Source organism: Haemaphysalis longicornis, unplaced genomic scaffold, assembly GCF_048455015.1.
Source record: "Haemaphysalis longicornis isolate Haplotype H1 unplaced genomic scaffold, Haemaphysalis longicornis Haplotype H1 scaffold_1, whole genome shotgun sequence".
NCBI lineage: Eukaryota > Metazoa > Arthropoda > Arachnida > Ixodida > Ixodidae > Haemaphysalis > Haemaphysalis longicornis.
The window spans coordinates 130,200,628-130,226,363 of record NW_027526203.1 but is presented as its reverse complement, the minus strand read 5'-3'; the positions used below and the strand labels follow the sequence as shown (position 1 = coordinate 130,226,363).

The window sequence follows — 25,736 nt, the reverse complement described above, 5'->3', positions numbered from 1 at the left end:
ACTGGTTGAACGTAAATTACAGCCTGGCAAGCACAAGAGCACAAGCGCCTTGCCATCGCCACTCCCCGCACCTGCACAACACAGCCACCACCTCTCACTCCTTTTCGCCAGTTCCTAATCCTTGCTCCATCCTTTCGCAATGCGTCAACACTCCGGGGCGAGCGCTGAAACTCAGTGGCAGTTCACCGGTGCGTTCAGGGCGTAAGTGACAAGTAGCAGCCCAAGTGAAGGGCAACATACTGGCCCATTGCCAGTTTGGGGGAAAAGCATTTTGTAAATTAATTGGCTGTGAAAAGCATTTCACTCTGGCACAACTAGGCGTCCAAGTTGTCGTCATACCATCCCCGGAAGAAATCATTTTGCGAGTGTTATGAAGTAAGGCCTTCTAGAGTTTAGAACAACACCATTGCCAGTCACGTCGGAGGCTATTAGCTGAAAAGTGATTAAGCTTGCCAGCCAAGGACTGTGAAAAGGAACTAAGCCTTGGTTGGGGTGTTGTTGTGTGGAGAAAGTTCCCCCAGCTCTGAACTTTGACGGAAATGCTGATGGCGGATAGAGAGAGGGTTAAAAATAAACGAAATGATCTGCCTGGTGAGCAGAATTGCCACCATCCTTTTTTTTCCCCTTCTCCCGCTGTGCGAGGCATGCGAGGTGCCCACCTGTAGCTGCAGAAAGGGCAGGTTGAACCACTTGTAGAGGAACTTGAGGCCGAAGCCATTGCGCAGTGAGGACTCTGCGTAGCGGATCTGGGCACTGCCTGGGGGCCTGCGAGGGGCAACAGTCGCCGCTCACCACACCTGCGAGGGCGCTATGCGGCACGACTACTCGGCGACGTCTGTGTCAAGGGGTGGCCACTGATGCACACCACCGTCGTAGCTATGCGATGGTCACTGTGATGAGCAGTGGTGCAGCAGACATGATTGGCAATTATGCGCCAGAAATTTTCAACCCCGATAGCAGGTGACGGAGGTCACCTGTTTACTTAGCGGACCCACTATTTTTATAAAAAAATTTAAAAATGGGAAGGTGACAAGTTTTTCAAGACCGAAAGCACCTAAAGCTGATGTAGACAGCCAGTGGACCTCAAATACTCAAGAACACTCATCACCCCAACACCCCAAGTGGTTCATCGCCAATTTGACAAACTCCCATGGAAGGAAATTATGTCTGAAGAAACGACAAATTTCTCCTTGGCTCATGATGGTAGCACAATATTTAAATTGTGCTTAGAGGTCCCCAAGGAGAGGTCCCTTAGAGGTACACTTAGAGGTTCCCAATGTTATGTTCTTCATGGCATAGTGTACACCGACGGCCAGCCGAGCCCAGAAAAATCACCTCGGGACGTAACCAAGCCGAGCCTTAAAGTGCGTTTGTTTGTTTCTCAGGTCTGCACGCAGGGCGGTGTTCCTTACTCCCGTGGGTGGCGCGCTGCACACTACACACCCAACAGACTGAGCACACTGGAGCACCTCTGCCTGATCAAAGAAAGTTGCACGTCAGGCCCCATGTCCAATGCAAAGCCTTGCAGCACTAGCCCACAGAATCTTTGTTGACGTCTGCAGCTCCTCCACTCTGCCATGATGTTAGGTAGGCTTGCAAAGATGCAGTTCATCACTAGTTCCACTGTCTCGGGCTCTTTTTTTTTTTCTCCTCTGAGCCACTGCATTTAATTAAGAAACATCAGTGTTAAAGTTATTTGTCAGCTCTTCGTTTCCTGGAACTCGTACATGGCTTGGGATGCAGGAGAACTGAACTTCACACACTGGGTGGCAGGCTTGGCAGTGCGTCGTGCCTATCTGTTCCTAGCAGCCAACGTGCACACTCCGCTTACCCCAGGTTGCGCACATGCCCAGCCCTCCTTTTGGGAGGGTTTCACCACTGACTTGCATGCCGCCCCTGCATGGCCGGTTTGCACAGAGAACTGGAGGCTGACCATAGTAGCAGCTGTGTGGTCCCGAGCAGCACGGATGATGATGCACACCAGCATCTCCTTTTGTTTTCTCCACAGGCTCCACCGTGGTGAGCGGTGACATGCAGTGGCTGCTATGCATTGCACACAGCCCCCTGCCGCCCCCGCTCACTGTGTGCCGTATGGGCAGATGCCATGGCCGTAATGCGCACTGAGCGTTTCCTGCTGCAGAAAATGCCTCACACTTTCGACCATTTTATCCACTTATAGTGAATGACGCACTAATTATACAAATTACTTGGCATTGCTTCCTACAGAGAGATGCACCGCTGGAACAGAGATGACGAATGGTGATCACTCTCGACCGGAAGACCGCCAGAACTGCCTGAACCACCTTGAGACTGATTGGCTGCTGCATCACAGCCAGTGAGCTGCATCACAGGTGCTGTTGAGTGGCGGAGGTGAATGAAATATCCTTGGTGCTTGCGTGCACAGCCGCTGCGGTGTGCAGTGATATTTGGTAGTCATTGCCGTGAAAGCATACCCTGGCGACTGTGCCTGTGACAACCTCTAGAAACAACAAAATATGCTCCCTTCAGTGTCCCTGCAAAGGTTATGCCCCGCTGGGGCCAGCTGCCTGGGCCCCCAAGCATCGGGCAATGGCTTGCGTCATCTCGGGCGTAGCTGCCCACTTGTGGGCCCGCACAGCAGCCAAGCCCTCTTTGCTAAGCAGCTGCACCGGCGATGGTTGGGAGCCCTCGTGTGCGACACGCTCCACTGGCCACACCGGGAAGATGCTGGAGGGACAAGACCCACCGCTCCACTGATTCCACGTAGAACTTCACTTGGTCCTCCGTGATGTTCCTGTGGTGCTTCATGTCCAGGTGGTTGGCCAGAACGAGGACCGGAATGTTGGCCGGAACCTTGGGCAGCTCCCGCTGGACATAGTCAAAGGTCCTGGGTGGCACACAGAGCAAGGGTGAGGCCAGCATGCACACACACACTGGTTTCTAGGATGCCAAGTGCTCAGCTCGTTCCCTAGTCCCAAATGCTTTGCGAATTCTAGTGGAGGCCAGGAGCTGCTCACCACTGCTTGGTGATGTCCAGCATCATGAGCACCCCGTTGGTGCCCTTGTAGACGTCGATGAACTCCGCATCCAGGGCAGCCTCCTCGGGCACCTGTCGGGGCAGGGACAGCGTGCTGCGCTCACGCACCCTTCGCCCACCCGCAGAGGCGCCACTCACCCCAGGAGGTGTGGCGACCGCACTGTTGTCCAGCTTGAGGCCCTGGATGGGAGGCCGCTTCTTGCCCCGGTCGACGACGTCCCACACCTCGACCTTGACAACGTCGTCGGTGGCCTTGTAGCTCCACTGGATGCTGGCCACCTGGATCTCATCCGTGGGCAGGTACTCCTCCTTGAAGGGCAGCCCCTGCAGGCGCAGCAGCAGGCACGACTTGCCCACGTTGCGGTCGCCCTTGATCACAATCTTCATGTTGTACTGCACCCCCCGGGCGAAGCGCTTCTGCAGGCTCTGCTCCATGGCCTGCATGCCCGACGGGGGCCGCAGGGGGGAGCCCCCCTCCCCGCCCACCAGCTTCTTGAAGGCCGTCAGCATGGCCCCACCTGGGCAGGCAGAGCGTTCCACCACGCACACCACATGTTTCACCACGACAACGTCGGCTTTTCACTGGGAGCATTTCTTTGGGCGAAATTATTCCCACAACACGCAGACAGTCCTGGCGCTCCTGGTCCCAGAGGGGGAAACAGTGGCACCCAGACCCTGATGAAAATGTCACACAAGCGTCGCTGTCAGTTGCAATTGTACAAAACATTCAACAGCTGATGCATGCATTAACAACCTACAATTGAGTCCGGTCTCCAGCTGTTATAAGCTGGTCTTACACGTGGCTAAGAACAGGAGCATGCTTGCGCAATGACACCAAGACACACAGGCCCTCAAAGCAATGATTACCCATGACACACATGAAGCGTTTGTTTAAACCCCCCCAGCACATTAACACAAGAGGGTGCAAACGTGGTTGTGTTGGTAATGCATTGCCTACACGACTGCAGCGGCTGGGTAAATTGTGCGTCGGCTGTGCCATCTTGATTGACTGATTGTAGGGATTAACGCGCCGACGCAATGCAGGCAATGAGGCGCGCCATAGCGGAGGGCTCCGGATTAATTTTGACCACCTGGGCATCTTCAACGTGTGCCGAAATCTCAAACACACGGGCGTTTTTGCCTTTCACCTCCATCCAGCCGTGCCATCTGTTCCCATCTCCAAAAGTGAACTCAATGCAATACGAATTGTCTGGAAGGGTATAAAGCATGATATAATGCAAACTGTCTTTGTTTCGTTCCGCTTATGACATTTCTGTCAACAAGTCCAAGTGAGGACCTGTCCCACCTTCAGACCTTCCCCTCTGCACTGTGCCATCTCGTCCCACCAAGAAACTTGATGCTATCGGAGATTATGATTGTCAAATGTTACAAATAGGGGCGTGCGAATACTCGAATACAAATCGAACAGTACCTCCACAAATAATTCAACTCGCGAATCGAATATCCACTATTCGATTTTTTGAATAGTCGAGTGGATTTTCTGAATGTACCCAGCTCTGCGAAAGCGACAGATATCGACACACGCTAACACACCATTGGTACACCATCTGCTTGGCAAGTTTCATCCAAATCACACTTTCGACAAGCGCGCCTTGCACAGGCCGTAAATTTTATCCCGCTGCACGGAGTAATTTGCAATTGCATTGCTAAGATTTTTCCAATCTTTATTTTGTGCCGTCGCCATTGACTCCAGCTGCCATTTTGAATACTGCAACCGGATGTTTACATGTTAGGGCAGCTTCCAGTAAAGTAATCACCGCTGCTTTTGTTGTTTTTCAATCAAAAGCAGTTATGTTGTTGAAATCAAAAGTGGTTATGGCTTTTTTTTAATGCAGTTGGTGTATGTTTATCGAATGTTTTTTTTTTGTTTTGTTTTTTAGACTGTAGGGGATAGCGCAGGCTCCAGGCTTTTCTTCTTCAACGCATCATTCATGCTTCACGTGCTCCCGACATGCTTCCGAAGTGGTGCCTCATTCTGGTTTGTTATTGTGGTTGTGCAGTGTTTTCGTGACATACTGTCTATTGTTCATGCCTGCAAACACCTCGCTTCGAAGTTACTGTATAGGCATTGCCTATGATTGCAGTACAGCAACTCCAATGCAAGTCGGGTTCCCCCCCCCCCCCCCCCCCCCCTTAAATGCGTATCATGCCTCCTCCGTATTCCTGAAGTACCAGGTTTGGCAGCTCCACTGCTGCGAATGAGAGTCAAAAAGTATGTTTTTCGGGTTGAAAAAGAACGTCACGACTACCAAACATGGAAGTAGCTTCTGTTGTTGCACAAAACCAACGAAAAATTGAGGCCTGTAAAAAAATAGTACTGATATTCCATATTCAATTCGATATTTGGTTTTTTTTTCCTAATTCAATTCGAAAGTTACTATTCAATATTCGCACACCCGTAGTTACAAATGCTGCTAAAGTACTTGTGTTTCAGAATGAACACAATATCACGAATGTCGCCGATTGGATTTATGTGCAGATGGTCATTGATGTGTCAACGATAAAACATTCACCCAAGTTCCAACCCAACCACAATGCTGACTTTGTTTTTATTAGCTCAACTACTGCCCCATTTGGGCCTATGGGAGAAGTGATTCATACAACCCAAGGTCTAAAATATTGCGTGGAAAGTTAAGGAGAAAAATCGTGATGAGCATATATGGACACATTTGGATATGGATGCCACTGATATGAACTAGCTGCAAGTAACTTGTTAATAACAAAGAATGTGTGATGTTAACACACTCACCCACAATTCTCGCATGTATACTCAAAGGGATCAGCCAGTGACGGCAACAGCTGCCATCCTTTGGTAATCCCCCCATGGCCAATTCACGAATTCTTATTTGGATTTTACGTCAACATACCCACCCACAATTTTCACATGCCTACTCAATGGGATCAGCTCATATCATAAGGGGATCATTCGCATGGGACTATAAAGGGATTGGCCAGACAATAGCATGCTATCATTAGGTAATCACCTCATGGCCAATTCCAGAATTACCGTTCGGCTGTGACATCAACACACCCACCCACAATTCCCACATGTCCACTCAAGGGTATCAGCTCATATCATAAGGGGTTAATTAGCATTAGCATCAGCTCATATCATAAGGGGACTGGCCAGAGACCGTAACAGCTGCAGTTACTGGGCAATCAGCTCCTGGCTGATACACCAATTCCCATTTTGCTGCTACGACAACCTACCCACCCACAATTCTCACAGGCCCACTCAAGGGGATCAGCTCATATCATGAGGGGATCATTAGCATGGAATCATAAGGGGATTGGCCAGAGACAATAACCGCTGTCGTCATTGGGCAGTCGGCTCACGGCTGATGCACTAATTCCCATTTTGCTGCTAGTACGTCACATACCCACAATCCTCACATGCCCACTCAAGGGGATCAGCTCATATCATGCGGGGATCATTTGTGCAGGATCATAAGGGGATTGGCCAGAGACAATAACAGCTGTGGTTATTCGCAATCTGGCTCACAAATGATCCACCAATTCCCATTTTGCTGGCCAACATACCCACCCACAATGCCCACACGTCCACTCCAGGGGATCAGAGGACTCATTAGCATAGGATCATAAAGGCGTTGTCAAGAGACAACAACTGCGGTCATTGGGGAATCAGCTCACAACTGATTCACCAATTCCCATTTTCTGCTACGTCAACATACCCCCGCAATTCCCACATGCACACTCACGGGGATTGGCTATCATCTCATAACCTACGTAACCAGTCTGATGCGTCTCTGAATTTTTTCAAAACAGACCGCTACATATTAGGCTTGAAACATTACAAAAAGCATTTAGGCCAGTTTTCTAGTGTTTCAACGCCAAAGTCAATGTCAAAACCATTGCAATAAATGTTATTTTCAAATGGGCAGTTTCACACCCCAAAGCTAGGCTTTGGGTATAAGGTGCACCACAGAAGAGGACTTCAGATTAATTTGGGCACACTGGAGACCTTTATTGTGCATCATACACAAAGCTCAACAATGCCCTGAATGTTGATTTTGTTGTGGTTGTGACTAAAAGAACATTGGCAAATCAAAAGTGGATTAATGAATTTGTGGCCAACAAGACCACAATGGAAAGCAAAAGCAATCTGACAAAATGTTATAAGTTATAATGCTTTAGCACACTGGACCACTCGCATCCGACCTGGTTGGAGAATGAATTGCAGGCTGCACCAAAACTGGGAAAACAGAAGACGTACATAAAACAAGAATGACTTTTAGTCATCACTGACTATTGTGATGATGTTACGTCAAATATTTTGATTTTAATTTATCACATTTCCGATATTAAAAAAAAGCACGCCTCTGCCTGCTTCATAAATTGTAGTTCCATTTTGCTAACTTACTTGGCTGCCTTACTTCTCCACCAACTAGAACTTTGCGTAGACTTCTCAATTTTACAAGTGTCCAACATCTAAAGGGTTCAACAAATGCCTTTACAACTTTTTTCTTCCACTAACGAATGAGGATTCAGATCAGCTTCTAAATTCAATATCCCCTCCAGTAAAAGAGCTGCTCCAAACACATTTCAACCTTGAAGGGGCCATGAAGACAAAATTCAAGCCTGGTTCATTCAAAGGACTGCATTGTTAGAATAACACTGACACCACTTATAAGGCAAACTTCGCTCAAATAACCTATATAATGAGGAAAACAGAAAATAGCCATGCGACGTACTATCTCCTTTTCCGCACTGAACTTACGACGTATTATGGGCAAATCGTTGCCACTGCCCAAGGCCCACAAAACCCAACGTAAATTAAAAAGAGATTATAAGCTTGCAGAATGAACTATTTGCACTTAAATTTAGTGCACATTCCTTTTATAGCAGTAAGAATGGTGGGTAAACAATAGAAGTTACCAACACGCAAACATAGCAGCACCAGTGCATACCGCACGCACTATGCCGGCCATAGCTGCAAAGCCTTTTGACGCGTTGTGCTTGTCTGACACAATCCATGATGAATCACAGCGCAAAAACTGGATGAAGAGCCCGCAAGGGGAGGACACAAACAAGTGCTGTTTGTGACCTCCCCCTGTGTGTTCTTTGTGCAGTTTTTGCGCTGTGATTCATCGTATCTTATCATAGATCAGTACCAACTAGCTCAGCTAACGACAGTTCCGCATTGTCTGACAAAGCACTGGCCAATTGGCATAAGCAACATTGTCTTACGTGACCCTATTTGTCGAGAATACCCAAAGCTTCACAGGGCAATTACTATCAACGGTAACAAAAATACGCCAGGTACAAATCTGGTCAAAAACAATGTGTGTGCGGACAGCGTTCCTGCAAGTACCGCAGTGCCATCTAGGGGGACAGATAGTGAATGAGGTAACAATATGTCTCGCCGTTCACTGCAGCCATGGCTGCAACTTTAGTCAACATACAAGCATTTGTTGTAAGTACATGCCTGGATGCGTCAGCGCTCACATCACAAGGCACAGGATGCAGCGGGAGAATTAAAATTTCTTTTAGAATTGTGAACAAATTGCACAAAAAAGCATCGTTTGCTGCCAGACAAGCATTGGGGGCACTATACAACCCCAAATCTTTTGAATAATACATGTATTTTGTCTTCATGGCACCTAAAAAGGGGCCATAAAAAAAAAGGCAAGTTTGGTTCATTCGAATGATTGTCTTGATAGAATAACAATGACACTACTTTTAACACAAACTTCACTCAACTAAGCTATATAATGAGGAAAACAGAGAACAGCCATGCGACACACTATTTACTTGTCTACACTGAACTTATGGCGCATTATAAGCTGCTCGTTGCTATTGAGCGAGGCAGACAAAACACAACGCAAATTAAAAAGGGATTATAAGCTTGTAAAAAGAGCTCGATTTGCGCATAAATTTAGTGCACATTATTTATATAGCAGTAAGAATGGTGGGGTAAACAATGGAAGTTACCAACAAACACGTAAACATAGAAGCACCAGTGCGTACGGCACGCACTATGCCGGCCAAAGCTGCACAGCCGTCGGCCGCATTGAGCTTGTCTGACACGAGACTGGACAATTGGCATAAGCGACATCGCCATTTATGTGACCGTGTTTGTTGAGCACACCCAAATTTTCACAAACGATTACTATCAACCGTAACAAAAGCCAGGTACATATCCAGTCAGAAATAAAGCAAGTTCAGACAGTGGTTCGGAGCAGTATCATCGTGCCATCTATAAAAGCAGACGGTAACAAGGCAACAGACATTTTGCAGTCTGCAGCAGCCTTAGTTGACATACTGACATTTGCTTTAGGCATCTTCCCTGAATATGTCATCGCTGGCATCATGAAACACAATCTAGCGGGAGAATTAAAAAAATTTTAGCTTAGAATGTTTAATTCCTATGAGAATAAAGCATCGTTTTCCACCAGACAAGCGCTGGGGGCACTATAAAACACGAAACGCCAAATAAAACAAACCCTTATTTTGTCATCATGGCCTGTTTAACATCCTTTCCCAAGGTTTGATGTGCAACGAAAAAACACCAACAGCGAACACAAAGTAGATAGGACAGGCAAAATGTCCTGTCTACGTGGTGTTCACCAACCGTGTTTTTTGTTGCACATCAAACCATGGGTACTCATCAACTAGCCCAGCACGAAGTTCTACTTAACTTCTGGCGTGCTTATTTTACGTGTTGAGCAGCTTTTTTTTTTAATCGTTGCACTGTAACCTTAGCCTTCCGTTGACTGACCACTGCCTTGGTGAATGCTCTACTTAGAACCCCCCCCCCCCCCCCCCATCTCATGCAATACCTCGCCAGAGGCTCTGAAGGGTAAAAAAACGATGACAATGATGTGATCTTCACTTTTATTTTGCATAAGCAGCCTGTCTGTTACCTTAGTTTAAAAAAAGAAGCCAGTATTTCTAATGATAGTTTTGCAAGGTGTTTCTGTCATTTCGTGCATCATCAAACAACTGCTTCCAGCCCCACGGAGTGTCAAAGAGAACGGCACGAGAGAAGGAATGCAGCCCACGAGGACGGACCAGTAGGAGAGATGAGAGAACACGCACGGAGAAGGGGCCTAGTGGGCGGGAGCAGCACCTGCACCACAGAAACACGAACTGCCCATACACGGCAACTGGCTCTCCACGGGCATCCAGCTGAAAGGCGAGTGCGGAGAACCAATGTTCTCAAAAACGCGTCTCCTTGAAAAGAAACAATCAAAACAATCATTCTAGTGCTGTGTAAACTGCTGCTATCAGCACCTCTGATTAACCGCAGCGCAGACAAACAACCATCACGTGCACGTCCATGTAGCTGAAAGAGTCGCCTGCCACCGGCCCTCCTGCACGGCACCTTATGAATGACCGTGCACAAACGTGGTGCACACCAATAGGTGAACCAGTGCGTCCTGACGAACTTGGACGGGGTCCGACTTAGGTCCGCAAGCTAGCCGGCACAAACTGATTCGCTCTTGTTCTACCCTTCTTGGCACTCGTGTTGTTTTTCCGTATTGCACCGTGACCCATTTAACGGTGCTCGTGGCAAAGCTCGAGCTTCGGCGGAACGAAAATTGACACCATCGCTTTGACGGGGCTAAGCCAAAGCTTGAAATGATCGCCGTAATTCCCCGCATACCCTGAATGCGCCACTAGGCCACGAAAATTGTAGGAACTCTCACAACACTGAACGCTCCCATCCGCTCAAACGCAGGCGCCAAGAAGCGACGCATTTGTCAGTCGCTGTGCAAATCAGACTCTAGAAACAATAAAATAAATAGCTCTTATCTCGCGTCGCGACTTCATCGAGTGCCTTTCGTGAAATCGCGCCAGAGATGCATCACAGCGAGCGACAAGCTACGGTACTTCTTACCAGTCCCCTCTCAGGCAGGCCGATATGCCAGTACTTTGCGCCGTTCACAACGCATTCGCTGGCGGTGTCATATCAGGACGCCCGTCGAACGTGATGCCGCTCCATATGCTCACGAAACATCCACGTATGCTGCCGCCGACTCCACCACTCGTATCGACAGCGCCATTTTTAAACTGCAAGGCATCCACTTGCCCTTCGTCGGAGGAATTCACCGACCACTTCCGCGAGAGAGAGTAAGCCCTTGGCGGATATGACGTCACGTTTTGTCCCTCCTGGTATAGTGTACTACTCCTGGCTTTTCTAGTGATGTTCGGCGAAACATCGTAACCACCCTATGGAAAATGGGGGCAAAGAGTGGACTCTGGATGGGAAGAGGCCCGTCTTAAAGGGCTAGAGTTCCTCTATATAGCCCGTCTGTATCGAGCGCGCCGACGAAACATATTTGTGAAGTGGCCCGTAGCAGACGACAGAAAAAAAGGTTTCTGCCTTTAGTGCCCCTTGCGGCTAGCCTGAGATCTTTCGGTTTCTGGTGTACACCAATTATGACGCAACTTTCTGCATAAGAGCAAGCTTCTGGCAGCCAGCGGGCTGCCAGAACTGGGCCTCTTCGATTTACAGTCTCGGGCTCACCGCGGACTCCCCGAGAAGCAGTCCAACATTCGATTTTCCCGTGTATCCCTATGGCTTCGGGGAATCCTCGGACTACCCGCGGGCAGCCCGCGGGGAGCCAGAAGTGGAAAATCGAAGAGGCCCACTGCCGTAAATCGAACAAACCCAACTGTTGACGTCACTAGCAGCGATGACGTCATTTTTAGGAGCCAATGGAAACGCGAAATTTCTTCCTACTTTTAGGCTTTCAGCCGCATGCGGTTTCTGGTTGAAGGCTGCAATAAAGGTGACTCGATAGCCGAGCAGAATGCAGGGGAAATGTGTGAGTGCTTGTAGTTGCAGCGCGGAAGCTGCCTGGAAGGGCGCCGAAAGCCTTGTTTGTTTTTACGTGTGATGCATATCGTGGCCAATGTTGTTGGTCTTCAGTGCTTATTTGTTGCTCTTCTATGGCGAACGTTGGGGAAAATCGCCGTAGTTACAATGCACGTAGTACAGCCGCGTTAAAGAAAGTGTGTAGAGTTCCGTCCAGACGAAAGAGTAGCGCTCTGTGTGGACGGAACCCAAACAGCAAGTTTTTAGAGTTCCATGCACGTGGGACTACAACTGCCAAATACTGCCGGTGGAACCCTCCGACGCCGGAGTCTCCGTCTCTTGGCTTTGTAGTCGCCTGTTCGACTCCCCCTCTCTTTTCGTGCGTGCGTGTGGCCGTGGCTACTGTTGTGTGATAGCGCACTCGCTTCGCAACTCGTGGGTAGAGCAGCCCGCCGTGATCGTGATCCAACTGGCCGACCTGCCATCCCTCACTGATAAAACGGCCGACGTAGCATGCATCGCTAAAGTTCCGTCTGGTCATCTGTAATTACTATTAGTAGCTGATTGCGCATAGTGGTGGTAGTGATGTTAATTAACGGATGGACCTAGCCTCCCTCGATCAACACCTTTTGCCACTACGCGTGGAAAATCACCCAAGTCACTGAGGCTTGTGGCCCTCAAAAACAACAAAAAAAAAAAAACGGAGGATCAGGCGCAAAATGTTTCTCCTTGTGATCCAATGGCCTTTAGGGAAAATGGCATCGTCCAAAGAGGTGTGCAAAGCGGCTTTCCTTCGAAGTTCTTTAAACCAAGCTGACCACTCCGTTGCATGCCCTCTGTCCTCTTCATTCCTTTGGTAACCCAAGGTTGGTGTAGTGGTCACCAAAGAGAATTAAATTTTCAGCAGCTAAATGAAAACAGTCTTAGTGTTCCATTCCAGTGGGTTCCTTGCCACATAGGAGGGCTTGGAAATGAAGCCGCGGACAAGTTGGCCTATGAAACAACATCGTACACTTGTTTTCTGAAAGTGGCTCCAGATGAGCAGCGCATTTTGGAAACTATCGCAAGGACTCTGGCTAGTCGGTGAGGCGTAGTGGTTTGGCTGGCTGAACAAAAATTAGAAGACTGCTCTCACCGTGAGTGTAGAAGCGGTTTGGCGTTCCATCTGGACAGGGCTGGTTACGTCCAGTTATGTGTAATTACTAATAGTAATTAATAATTAACAGGCTAGATTTAGCACCACCTGCTTCAACGTCGTCTCTCCTTTGGTGAAGTGGCAAACCATACACGGCTTTATCACAACTGCAAAACTAATGAGTTAAAAAACAATAACTCGGCATTCAGCCGTTGAAAGTAAGCTATGGTCAATCGAATTTTCATTTTACTGAGTGATAGTCGTAGTTTTTGAAATGACATTGGGCTACCTTGAAGCACTATAGTTTGTTTCAGACACTGCGTGCAGCACTGTAGAGACTACATTGTTGCCAACATTCCGCCCACTGAGCACACCTAACTCGCCGTGAAGGGGGCCATGAAAGGTCATTTCTGTCTCCCCTCTGGGCAGGTGGAACCGCAAGGCCTCGGCTCCTATTGTTGCTTTCCTTCACGGTGAGTTAGGCGCTCTCAGTGGGTGGACTGTCGACAACAATGTAGCCTCCACAGTGCTGCACGCAGCGTCTGAAACGAACTATAGTGTCACAGATAACAGGTGCTAATGTGCGTGTTATCAATGACTGTTCTTTTCGTAAATGTTCACAGGTGAACTGTAGAAGCGGTTGAAAATTGCCATTTGTCTCTCACTTTCCTGTGCACGGGCTTCCCCTGTAGGAAAGGTCGCCCTAAAACGATATTTTCCTTCCATGCCAAGCTTAATCTTGTGCTTATGACCATGCTGAATTGGCAGCCACGTCGGGTTCATTAGTGTGGCCACGTTTGCGCACTGGGATAAAAAAAACGAGACTTTCCCTGCCTTCCAAGTGCAGTGACCCAGCAAGTCGGAGTGGTTAGGACAAACCTCATTTTTGTCCTTGGTGGGGGTAGCAGTGGGTGGCCAAGTGTGGTTTTCTTCACTTGAAACCCTCCCGATGAGGAGGGGCCTGCTCATGGATGCTGCTGTTTTCAGTCGAGGCCAGCTGTGCAAAGTAGGGCCTCTTGTGGACAGCCTCGCACAATCACAGTTGTGGCGCAGAAGGCGCTCTGAACTGGCCAACATGTTTTATGTCCAAAGTATGTGCTGAAAGCGTGCTCGCATGTTAGAACAGCCAAAGGAAAGCCTGAGACTCGCCAATTGCGGTTTGCGCCCCTCTGGTCACCCCGAGCACTGCCGTGGTGGCCACCGGCTGCTTTTTGAGATGGGGTGTGCTGCAGTGCCTGCAGTGGTCTCCTCAGCAGTTTGGGTCCATTGTGCAGCTGGGCCGGGCGACTGCCGGGCTCCTGTCATGGTGGCGGCAGGCCAGCGTGCGGCGACAGTCCGGTGGCCGGCTGCGGGTGCCCCAGGAGATTGGCGTGGCTGGCTACTCCCTGCTGGTGAGCACAGGCGGGCCAGGGCCAAGAACCTGGACAACTTGCGACACAAGTTTTGAGCCACTGTGGACGTGGATTGTGGCACAAGCATGTGTTGCTCAAAGTTCTTTGCAACATTTCTTGGTGTTGCTTTGCAAACTTGTACATCTGGAGACTTTATTTGTGTCCGAGAAATTAATGGCAGATGTAACTAATCAATCAATAAATCAATTCATTTGACATCCAACTAAAATAGAGATGTCAGAAACACGGACAAAACTGCACAAAAAGGGGCTTGAAGGGTCTGTGCCCTTCTGTTAGTAACTAGCGTCAGTACATATACGTAAGTAACACACTTACTTAACTAGTGCAGATAGTATTTACACCGAACAGTAACTGTAGTGTGCAAAAAACACTGAAGAGCACATTTTTGGCCATTCATATGGAAACCTGTATAGATCCAAAGCAGAGACAGCACTCGACAAATTTGAACCCTGGGGCCCTTGCATCGCAACCAGGTACAAAACAGCTGGCAGGTACTTCTCTTTTACCAATGAAGCACAGTGGTTTTTGCAAGCGACAACATCGTGTCTGTGAACGTTGGTGCTGTGCATAGCATTGCAGCAGCAGCTAGCTGCTCCTAGAAACAGCGAGTGCTGCGAGAAATGCCCCATGAAGTTATAGATTCCATCTTCACTCGGTTAATTGGTTGAACATCAGGTCAGTGTTGCTGCAAAAGCAAAAAAGGAAGCCCTGTACCCTCACTCCCTCCCGTAGGGCCTCCCTCTGATAGAAGAGAGTTGCTCTGAAACGTGCTCTTGGGTCTTTCTTTTAATTCCTTTTCAGGTTGCAGAAGTGGTAGTGCACATTGGGATCCATAGGGGACTAGTGCGCAGAAATTGCAGTTGTAGCACCTGTTTACTACTGGATCGTGTGCTTTCCACCACCAAAGAATAGACCTTGTTCCAGTACCGGTCATTCTAGCAGCCACCACGGCGAACTAAACGTGCCAGGCACGAAACATACTTGTCGCTCAATCCCTCCCCACCCATGCGTCACCCGTTCCTTTCAGGTGAAAGCCACGAGAACGGGTGTTCATTCTCGAGACTTATGGGCACTGGGCCAAGTGCTGTTTTCCTTACGTTTTGTCTTTGTTGCTCCCTCACTGGTAGCCATCTGCTCGCCGCATGGACAGCCTCTTTCCTTTGAGCTTTTTTTTCGTGTGTGAGCTGTCAAACAAGAAGAGGCAGCGCTAGGAAGCAGTGGCGGCTGCAGCAAGCTGAGAATGTGCCGGTTTGTTCATGCAACAAAACTTGTCAGCCAGTTTTGCTGTATGAATTCTAATTCTAAAAGCCCAAATTCTGAAAGCACTGAGGAGGTCACTTTACTGTACACCAGCATGAAAGTGTATTTAAACACATTGACAGGAAATTGTCCAGGATGGTTTCGAGTTTGTTTTTTGAGGCAGTGCACTCTTTTTTCTCAATTTCTGGACGTCTGCTTTGCAAGCCTTTTTGGTTGCTTTCAATACCTCTGGAGCATTCCTTTAATGTTTGCCAGCCTCAGCTGCTGACACTTTCCACTCTGCAATGCTCTCATCCTCCTCCCCCCTAGGGCACCATTTACTTGCGTGAGGCTCGCATGATCTATAAGCTCTTCGGAGCACACATCTGAACAATTAGTGGAACCTCTGTGGTCTTTTGCATGCTGGCCCAAGCTTCATCTGAAGGAGTTTCCACAGGATCTTCATGTGGGATACTGACTCTCTTTTTATCGTGTTTCTTCTAAATGGTGAAGAGTTTACTCTAGGGGTGTAAAAAAAGTTGTGCTTAGTAAACGAGTGTGTCTAGTAACCATGTTTCTTGTATGCGATGTTGATAACATGGTGAACGTAGCAAAACCAACCAAACCATTTTCAAGTGTCCCTTGTAACGAGAGTTTAATGTGTTGCCTGTATTGCCTGCCGAGAATAAGGAACTGGCAGTGCGTGCATGTGCAAGTCCCTACTGAACAAAGGCCTATTGCATTCCAGTGAAGCAGCTTTCTCGTCTAGCCATAAAACGCCCCTTTACCTCTCCTGTTGTGTTCGGCTGACAGAGTAGCAGCCACACGATTCAAAAGGCGGTGGTCTCGAGGAGTACCATGGTTGCTGCCTCCTCGGTGAATGTGGCACAGAGCAGTGTGCAAGGTCCATGGGCAACGGGCCCTGCGGCCGTTTCTTGTGCTATGGCTGGGCTTGTAGGGCTGGGATCAAGCAAATTTATTTTATTCCGGTTCGACATAATCACGTACCAAACCGGTTCAGAAGCTTGGACCGGTTCGCAATTTTTTTCTAGTTTATTTTTAGTTAACTAAAGTTTGGTTTAGGAATTTTTAGTTAAGTGAGAAACTTTTTTAAGTAGTTTGAAGCAATCAAATCAAAATACAAACAAAGATTCAAAATGCAGCTGTTTTCCAATGACAGTGGAAAAATTTCAGAGCAAAATTTGGACAATTGCGCGAGATATTAGGAAAACAGATGAAGTAGTGATGATTGTGCTATGGCTGGGCCCTGTCGAGAACCCTTCATTGTCCATGCAGGCGGTGCCCGTGGCCACCTTTGCCCTGGGCACGTGGCAGGTGCGCAGGCGCCGCTGGAAGCTACAGCTCATTGAGGACCTGCAGAGCAAGACCACGCAGCCCCCCGCCGCCGCCTTGCCCGAGGACCTCAGCCAGCTGGCCACCATGGAGTACAGGCGGGTGAGGCTCGTGGGCAGCTTCGACCACGAGCGCGAGATGTACGTGGGGCCCCGGTCGCCCATTGAGCCGGCGGGGGAAGCGTCGCGCAGGGGCGTCCTGTCCGCACCCACGCAGACGGGCAACCTTGTCATCACGCCCTTCAAGCTCAGGGACCGGGAGTGAGTGCCTCCTCTCCTTGCTCTCGTTGGGTCTTTTCTCTGGTTGCAGCTGCTCATTTTAACGGGCAGAAAAGGGAGCAAAAGAGGCGTCACTTTCAGAAACTTGGGGCGACGTTATCGCATTTGCTTCTTCTCGTCTCCATGTGCTCGCATTCCCTCCTGTCAATGCCCACAACACTGAAAGCTTGCTTTTCATGGGTATGTCAAATTTCTTCGAATACAGAGTGTTACAACAATAAAGGAGTGCCTTTATAAAACGCTTGCATAAGCAAGCCACTTCTCTGTTAGCACTCAAGCTTTACGTGCACAAAGGTCACATTTTCTGGACTATTTTGCTTAGCACCAAAAACGGCAATGGCTATTGCCTACTTATTTAGAGAATGGATAAAGACGATTGTTGCCTGCAGGAAAATTGGTGGCCATCTTGGACCAGATTACTACCTTGTGACAGCAATGCCACCTGGGGTATCCAGAACAAAACATGCAATGCCAGTTCATGGGGCATCGCATGTTCTGTCCTGGACACCCCAGGTGGCGCCCCATGCAATCCTGCCCTGATCGGGGACATTTTCAGGGCCCCTTGAAGGGTGCAGAGTTGAGAAAATCGCCCGGGTGAGCCCAACGCCTGCGGTCAAGTCTTGAGTGCACCCACAATTGTTCCCTGTGTGCGCGTCAGGACTGCTGGTGCCAAGTGAAGGCCACAGGCATGCCTGGGGTGGTGTCCTGAGCAACAAATGTGGTGGCATTGGGAGGTTCCTAGGTGTCAGTTTGTGTCTTTCAAGGGCTCGAAAGTGCTGCAGAAAAACGAGGAACAAAAATACGGTGGTGTCCCTTGTTTTTCTGCAGCGCTTTGAAATTCTTCAAAGTATACGTAGAACTCTTCCAAACGGCAGCTTTATTCAGTTTGTGTCACAACGAAGGTCCTTCAGCAAGTGGACCTAGATAGGAGTTACATTGCTGTGAAAGCCTTCACAAACTGAACAGGCCAGCGGGAGGATTACTTTGGAGGCCTTGTCAAGCCAAAGAGACTATTTACAAGCGGCTCCAGTCCAGACTGATCTCGAGAGCCAAGTGGTTGACCCTTGTACAAGCTGTTCTTTTGTGAGCTCCGATGAGCTGGCCTGTTGAGAGCTCCAACCAGGGACACCTGGCACCGTGCGTCACCCTGCCTGCTAAGTGCACTCCACATGACATCCCAAGTGAAGTGTACTGGGGGACTCATGCTGGCGTGCTCTCCATCCCCCCTGTCCTAAGCTTGACAATCCTGGTGAACCGTGGCTGGGTCCCCAAGTCCAAGACGTCTGCGCACAAGCGGCCAGAAGGACAGGTATGGGCATTTCATCTTCCCGGGGGGACCTGTCATTGTTGCAAGTGGCGAAAGCTAGAAGACGTGTGGCGATGCTGCCTTTCTTGAGTGCAGCTTTCACTGCCTTGCCAGTGCTTGTTTGAAGAAGCCAAGCTCGGTGCCTCTCTTTCAGATACGCGGCGAGGTGGAACTGGTCGGCATAGTGCGAATGACAGAGACGGTATGAGCGACCCGAGCGGTGCTTGTCGCCAGCTCTGCTCAGTGGCCCCTTGGTTGCAGAGACCTCCCCTGGGGCCCAAGCAGCCGAGCAGCGGCCGCTTCTGGCACTACAAGGACGTGGCACAGATGGCCGAAGCCTCGGGGGCGGCGCCCGTCCTCGTGGACGCCGTGGCGGGTGAGGAGTCTGCCCGCCGCCAACCGCTGTCTTTTCCGTGCTGCTGCCCGCATGTGGCTTCCTTTGACCTGTTTGGGCAGCTGCTTAACTCTTTTGTGACCGTGGGAAAATCAACTGATTTTTAGGGCTTCATTAAAAGAATTTTTCTTCTGCTAAAAAAATTGGTTAGGCACTAAATACAGGAACACAAAATGCAGATTATTTAACAGCCTTTCCAATAACACCAGTTTTTTTTAAGTTTTCATACATCGTAGTTGCGAAAAAAATATCAAAATCAAAATTTTTGTCAAGTTGTCGAAAAAAAATGATAAAAAAGAAGTTTTATATAACAGACCCCCATTAGTAGAAAACAAAGTGTGGTTGATCCCTCTTTCATAGGAATCAGTAAAACACAAAAGTGAGATGTGCCTTCACAGGATCAGTTGAATGTTTATTCTGCATCAATATGAACTTACACATTGCTATTTATACTTCGTCGGTATGACACCGTCAGATGCATCAACATTAGACACTGGATTGCCCGCGCCGGAGCACTGCAAAAACCCGAATGAAACCACACGCCCTCGCAAACCATGCAAAGGAAACCAAATGGGTTGCCAGCGAATCGTTTGATGAACTCACGGTCCGCCGCAGTGAAAGAGCATAACTTGCGCGGCTGTCTTGTGGGTGTGCTTAGCGAGTGACAACCTGCTGGCGTGTCGCTTTCGCAAATATGCAACCACTGTGTCCCTGCTCTGTGGAGTGTATGGCAGATGGTTGCGTTGTGACAAGCTCAGCTGGCGCCAACTGCCGGCGCTCATAAGCCTCGGGATGCACTACTTCGCTTCACCTTTCTTAGACGGCAGCACCATCGAAATAGAGGAGGTTATAGGAAGGATATATGGCGTGTTCGTACGGCTGTCTGCGCTTCTGCTCATAGCGGAGTCGGTGAGGCGCCTGGAACCTCCTGTTGCGGCGACAGAGCACCCGGCTCAAATCCTGGTGCAGCCGCGTTTTTCTGGTGATGTCATTTCTGTGATGGATATGATGTCAGTCAGATCTTGGTGGATCCCGGCATAAAACACTTTTCTGTTAAAAAAATTATAATATGCATTTTGTAGGGAAACATTAAAAAAAAAACGCCCTAGAAAAAATGTCGACTTGCGTGGAACAGTTTGTCAGATATATAAAAAAAATGTTAGCACGCGAGGTGCTTGTGCCAAGCGGTGAAGCACAGCCTCCATTTCAAAATATGCAATTTTGGGAGGTTTCCTGGAAGAAATCTGGTGGTTTGACATCATGAGAGGCACCAATTTGCCCCCACGTAACGTAAAAACATCTTGTCAATGACTGATTTTGCATTTATGGCTAGCACAGTATTTGGGACAAGCACGCGATGCGGAAAAACATGCATGAAGTTGAAAACAGAACTCCGTGGTTGATGCTTGTTGACGTTCACTGTCACTTATCTCTCAAAACATAAAGGTGCGCTTTATTATTGTCTTCTGACTCGCTGTTGTAGCCTTGTTTGCGGGAATGAGGTGCGATGCGCTAAAATCGTGCCCTGCAAACTTTTGAAGGGAAGAGGGGGGAGTGACGGGATAAAGTGGAGAGAGACAGAGAGAGAGAGAGAGAAGAAGGTTTAAAGAGGCCTAGAGTCAGTCAACCAGTCCTAGAAATCTGTCAGTCCGGGCACATCAGTCCGGGCACTGCACTCCGGACTACTGCCACTGCGTGAGGCCGGTCGTCTCCAGGTAACGGAGCAGATGGGTGAAGACTTCCCGTTGGGTTGTAATTCCGACTACCATCAGATATGATCAATGAAGGTCCAACACTAGTGCTGAAGTGAGACTGCCTAAAATACTTTGCCTCACTCTCTGCCATTCCATTGCTCTTCACTCCTTCCGATTTCCATGCCAGCATGCAATGTGTTTGTTCAGCGCAGTCTCCTCCATGGCACCAGAATGCCACCCGTGAATATGAGCGAGCACGGGCCATCGTGGGTGCCATACAGACACGTTTCTTTCTTCTTTCCCCACAGAAAGCACAGTGGAAGGTGGGCCACTGGGCGGCCAGACCAACGTGTCCGTACGCAATGAGCATTTTTCCTACATCATCACATGGTGAGCAGGTCGTCATTTTGCATGCAACACTAGGCCTGCATTGCTGAGTGAATAGTGGGCAGTTGCCTAGCTCCCCTCGCTGCCCTGCTGTGCACAACGGGCTGCAAGGTTCTGCATCTGAGTGTGGAGTGCACAAGTGGTTGCTAGCTTAGAAATCACGATCAAGAAACAGGCGACACGGCAGTTGTAGCATCTGGTGCTCTGCCATTTGGAAAGTCCAAGTGGGAGGCACTTTGGCGATTCTTGAAAGGCCAAATCGATGGATACTGCTTGCATTGCTTTGAATTGGGGCTCTTCCTAGGCGTGTGTGTGTGCGTGTGCACGCGTGCATGCGTGAGAGAGAAAGAGAGAGAACTGTACTTGGGACAATAAGGCCTGGCCTGTTTGCTGCAGAGGCAATCGTCAAAAAAGAGGCCCGGCAAATGACAGGTGTACAAACTTTGCAGTCTACTGAGTGCATGTTAAGCACAAAAAAATCCATTTGCTTTGGTTGTGTTGGCAACACTTGGCTCCTGAATTTGAAAATGTGCACATTTAAGTGCATCTTCAGAGAGTGCAAACAACATTCAGCAGTTGTACGCGCTTTAAAGGGGCCATGCAGACAAAACACAGGTTTCGTTCATTCGAAAGATTGCCTCGTTAGAATCATACTGATACCACTTTTAACGTAAGCTTCGCTCAAATAAGCTGCACAATTAGGAAAAAGGGGAATGGCCGTGCGACCCACCAGCTCATTTCCCGCAACAGAACCTATGATGTCATATGTGACAGCTCTGCGATTGGCTGAGGCCGGCAAAAGCAGACGCAAATTAGGAAGGTTTTTATTAGCTTGCCAAACGAGCTATTTGTGCTTACATTTAGGGCAGATTCATTTTAAAGCCGTAAGAATGGTGGGACAAACAGTGGAAGTTACGAAAGCACACGTAAACATAGAAGTACCGATGCGTACTGCTGTTGGTGCTGCGCGCACTATGCTTGGTTTAGCTGCACAGCACTGCGGCGCTTTAGGGTTGTCTGGGGTGACACTGGTTGATTGGCGTAAGCGACAGTGTCTTACGTGACCATATTTGTCGAGCGAACACTATGTTTCATGAAAATATTATTTTGCACCTTGACAAAAACAAGCCAGGTACAAATACAGTCAAAAACAGGCAGAAAACGGTCGGCTGCAGTATGGGGGCGCCATCTAGGTTGACTAACGGTAAACAAGGCTCCCCAGCACATATGACATCATTGCAGACGTCACGAAAACACACGATTTGGAAGGGGAATCAAAATTTTAACTCAGATTGATTAATTTGTCAGTGAATAAAGATCGTTCGCTTCCGGACAAGCGCTGGGGGCACCACAAAACACGAAATCTTTCGAATAAAACAAACTTGTATTTTGCCTGCATGGCCCCTTTAATGTTGTACTGGCGCAGTTTGTATATATATATGTATATATATATAAGCAGTAGAAGAAACTTCTCGAGGAGCCAGAAGAAATATTTAAGAAAATGGTTGACTCACGGTTAAAAACAAAAACAGTGGTTTACTGACGTTTCGACTGGAGGACCAGTCTTCATAACCTCAGATGAAGACTGGTCCTCCAGTCAAAACGTCAGTAAACCTCTGTTTTTGTTTTTAACCGTGGGTCAACCTTTTTCTCAAATATATATATATATATATATATATATATATATATATATATATATATATATATATATATATATATATATATATATATATATATATATAGTAAGGAAATGAGGGGCTCGTTGAGGAAAATACAGAAAGATAGGGCAGCAGTCTACAACGCCAAAGGAGGCATAGGGGTGTGGTTAGGCTCTTTTCTTTTTCACTACGGTTAATGAAGTAAACATTTTTTTTTTTAATATACAGAAGAAAGAAAGAAAGAAAAACACGCGCCCAGAGTGGGCGCGTGTTTTCGGTCCCCACTCTGGGCGCGTGGGTGGGTTCGGTCCTCACTCTGGGCGCGTGTTTTTCTTTCTTTCTTTCTTCTTTATATTAAAAAAAAAATGTTTACTTCATTAACCGTAGTGAAAAAGAAAAGAGCCTAACCACACCCCTATGCCTCCTTTGGCGTTGTAGACTGCTGCCCTATCTTTCTGTATATATATATATATATATATATATATATATATATACACAGTAAAGTAATCCCTCGTTATAACGAAGGTCAGCGAGACAGAGAAAAATTTCGTTATAAGCGGTATTTCAATATAAGCGACCACTCTATAAAAGGTGAAGTAGTTGAGCTTTAACTACGCCACAACTGTGAGGAATCAAAAGATAAATGTATTAAGTGAAGTAAAACTATATTCAGGTGCAAAAAAGGCAGGGACCTTTGGCTGTTTCAAGTTCCTGCTGCGTACGAGCAACCCTGCTCCGATTTGACCAAGCATTGCACAAGGCTGTGGTCACCGCTAATGCATTGAACTTTATTTCGCAGCAAGCGTACGTACTCCCGCGTCTAAAGGCACGCGCCGTCAGCGCCCAAGTGACTGAATGCAGCGGTCGACGCGGAAGGAGCTTTGGAGGTGCAGCAACGACTAAACTGGCGGCAAGGGGGAGAAAAGTTGACATGAGGGTGACTCGCAGACTGGAGAGCGAATAGGAGGGGAAAGGCCATGGGGGGAACGGGGGTGGGGGGGCGATGGACTACGGTTGGGTGCACCTGTAAGACTCGCAATGGTGAGGAGAGCCAGCTATGGGGAAAGTTTACTCAAACGTACATAGTGCCCCAAAAAATACTATGGCTGAGCTGCTGCTAGGCAGTGTCCTGTTTTCGTTCGGAGAATGTACGGGACAACACGTGGCTGTTGCTGCTGCAGCCCTTGCATTAGCCATGCACTCTCGCCATTGTGGCCCCTGGGGTGCCCCTGGGCAGGAGGGGCAGCTGCTGTGTGCCAATGAGGGGGGTGGTCTCGTGTTGCAGGTACTCTCTGAGTGCGGCCACTGCCTTCCTCTGGTACCACAAGTACATCAGGCGCCGCCCGCTCATGTGACCCCGTGTAATGAACACGCGCGGCACACTTCCTCTTCTGTTGGCCCAGTCAACGTCCTGAAGGTGGTGCGCCTTGGCCCGGCTGCTAAGGTGGCACGCCGAAGTGACCTTTGTCCAGCTGGGCTTGTGCGACGAAACCAATCGGCCCGATCAGGCAAGGTGGAGGACCAGGTCGGAGCAGCATTTTCCTGTGCTGCCCAGTTCTGGTCGGCCTTTAGATTGTTACCCGTGGTTGCCTAGTGACTGGTTCTCAATATGGGCCAGCTGTTTCAATAAAAGCCTCGCACTTTGCCCCGTGGGTGTGTGAGCAAAACCGACTGCACTGGTGAAACGGGCAATGAGGTGCTTGCAGCACTTTTCGGGGGCAGTAAAATGGCCTCTGTGGGCACATTCGTCATCTGATGGATCACCGAAATGGTCAAACAGTCCGTCAAAGGGCTATCGGGTAGTGATGCTGGCTCACATAAACCGCCTTTTTACTTCAAACAGAAAAGCACTTTTAAAGACAACATGGTACGTGTGAGTGTTCTCGGAAATAGCTCAGGTTCACGAGGGCTTCCGAAAGCTTTCGCTGGCCCACTTCAGAAGGCTTGGGCACATTGTGCGCCCAGACGAAACATTTCTCGCTTTTTCTTCTTTTGTGTGCCACTTTCGACGAGCTTTGCATTGCCATGCACTTTCTGAGTGACTCAATGTCGGCTTGTGGTCTTCCCTCCTGGCAAGCTTAGTTGAACCAGCCGATGCTTCAGAGGGAACGTTGGGCAAAATCTCGGTTTACAAGCCTCAGAGGGTAGCTGCGAATATTCGTACTATCTCGCATTTGTATTCTCAAAAAGAACCAAACCAGCGCAAAGAAACGGAGCAAATGTGCAACTATTTAGCAGTGCCACGCATGCATCATGAAGGACAAAGGAAAAAACACCTCGCGGTGTCTTCGCATCTGGCATTCATCCGCATAGTGAGCACATTTTTGTGCAGCCTTTCCCTGCCTTCCTGCAAAGTCACAGGCTGTGACTCGGGTCTTCTTGCCAACAGGAGGCTGCCTGCTTTTCCTCCCAAGCTCACTGCCGCTGTTTGAGGAATGCAGTGGGTAGTGCTTGCAGCTAAATGAATAAATATGAATAAAATGAAAATCAAAAAAATGAAAAAAAAAATTTACTCTCTCTCTCTCTCTGCACGATGCCTGCACCGACCGGGTGCCATGCTTTGGAGGACAGAAGGCCACCCCGCATTGCAACAGATGTGTCAATCAAGTGGCCCCCCTATACTATGAACCGTTGGCAGATGTCGTCATGAAAGCGAATCAGAAATGTTTTCCAGCATATTCAAGTCAAATTTCGTGCGTAGGGGGTAAGCATAGAGCAGAAAAAAAGGAATACATTGCAATGGGTTGTATGGTCAATTCCCACAAAGGGGCACAATCCTCGTGAGCCTAGGAAAAGAGAAAGAGGTAGACTTTTGGAATGGCAGTTTCAGCTGTGCCGACACCTACTGTCACGGTGCATCTTCTGCTGTAAATATTGTAAATGTATCTTTACGCGTATTCTGTGATGTATCATCTCATGGTGAAGGTGCTGTAATGATCCCACCGGTGACAACAGAGCTTCGGAGCGGCCATCAAATCTCTCTCAGTGACCTTTCGATGCCTCATTCCTCCGATCCGCGAGCTACAGCAGCCATGGCCAACCCTCCAGTCATCGTCCTCAC

At 48.5% G+C, this 25,736-nt stretch overlaps 2 protein-coding genes across 8 annotated transcripts in view; one reads left to right on the top strand and one right to left on the bottom strand.

The window, feature by feature from the left end:
* The window catches only part of LOC144179935 (rab-like protein 6), a 56,422-nt gene extending 45,319 nt beyond the window's left edge, over positions 1-11,103 (bottom strand). Inside the window, exons 1-6 of one of the 5 annotated variants that reach the window (XM_077708366.1) lie at positions 10,899-11,103; positions 10,070-10,186; positions 3,155-3,534; positions 2,997-3,088; positions 2,726-2,866; positions 660-765 (exon numbers count right to left, since the gene is read on the bottom strand). In XM_077708366.1, the coding sequence (XP_077564492.1) occupies positions 660-765; positions 2,726-2,866; positions 2,997-3,088; positions 3,155-3,526 (711 nt within the window). In that variant the 5' untranslated portion in view covers positions 3,527-3,534; positions 10,070-10,186; positions 10,899-11,103. The remainder of the gene's footprint in view (positions 1-659; positions 766-2,725; positions 2,867-2,996; positions 3,089-3,154; positions 3,535-10,069; positions 10,187-10,898) is intronic. The other 4 variants (XM_077708360.1, XM_077708373.1, XM_077708380.1 and 1 more) reach the window with 4 other exon arrangements.
* A 579-nt stretch (positions 11,104-11,682) lies between these two features.
* On the top strand, positions 11,683-24,347 carry LOC144179971 (surfeit locus protein 1-like). 3 transcript variants are annotated; one of them, XM_077708387.1, is made up of 8 exons: positions 11,683-11,793; positions 14,229-14,345; positions 16,902-17,218; positions 18,473-18,545; positions 18,697-18,744; positions 18,804-18,918; positions 20,939-21,020; positions 23,961-24,347. In XM_077708387.1, the coding sequence occupies exons 1-8, from the start codon at positions 11,698-11,700 to the stop codon at positions 24,028-24,030; spliced, it is 918 nt and encodes a 305-aa protein (XP_077564513.1). In that variant the 5' UTR covers positions 11,683-11,697; the 3' UTR covers positions 24,031-24,347. The 3 variants fall into 3 exon arrangements, with proteins under 3 accessions (XP_077564513.1, XP_077564525.1, XP_077564519.1); XM_077708399.1 differs by having other exon boundaries at positions 11,711-11,829; XM_077708393.1 differs by lacking the exon at positions 11,683-11,793 and adding an exon at positions 12,560-12,592.
* The last annotated feature ends 1,389 nt before the right edge of the window (positions 24,348-25,736 follow it).

Coding starts and splice junctions, on each gene's coding strand:
- LOC144179971 (XM_077708387.1), top strand. CDS start 11,698: ATGACGTCATTTTTAGGAGCCAATGGAAACGCGAAATTTCTTCCTACT. Junction 17,219..18,472: donor TTCAAGCTCAGGGACCGGGA/GTGAGTGCCTCC, acceptor CCCTGTCCTAAG/CTTGACAATCCTGGTGAACC. Junction 18,546..18,696: donor ACAAGCGGCCAGAAGGACAG/GTATGGGCATTT, acceptor CCTCTCTTTCAG/ATACGCGGCGAGGTGGAACT.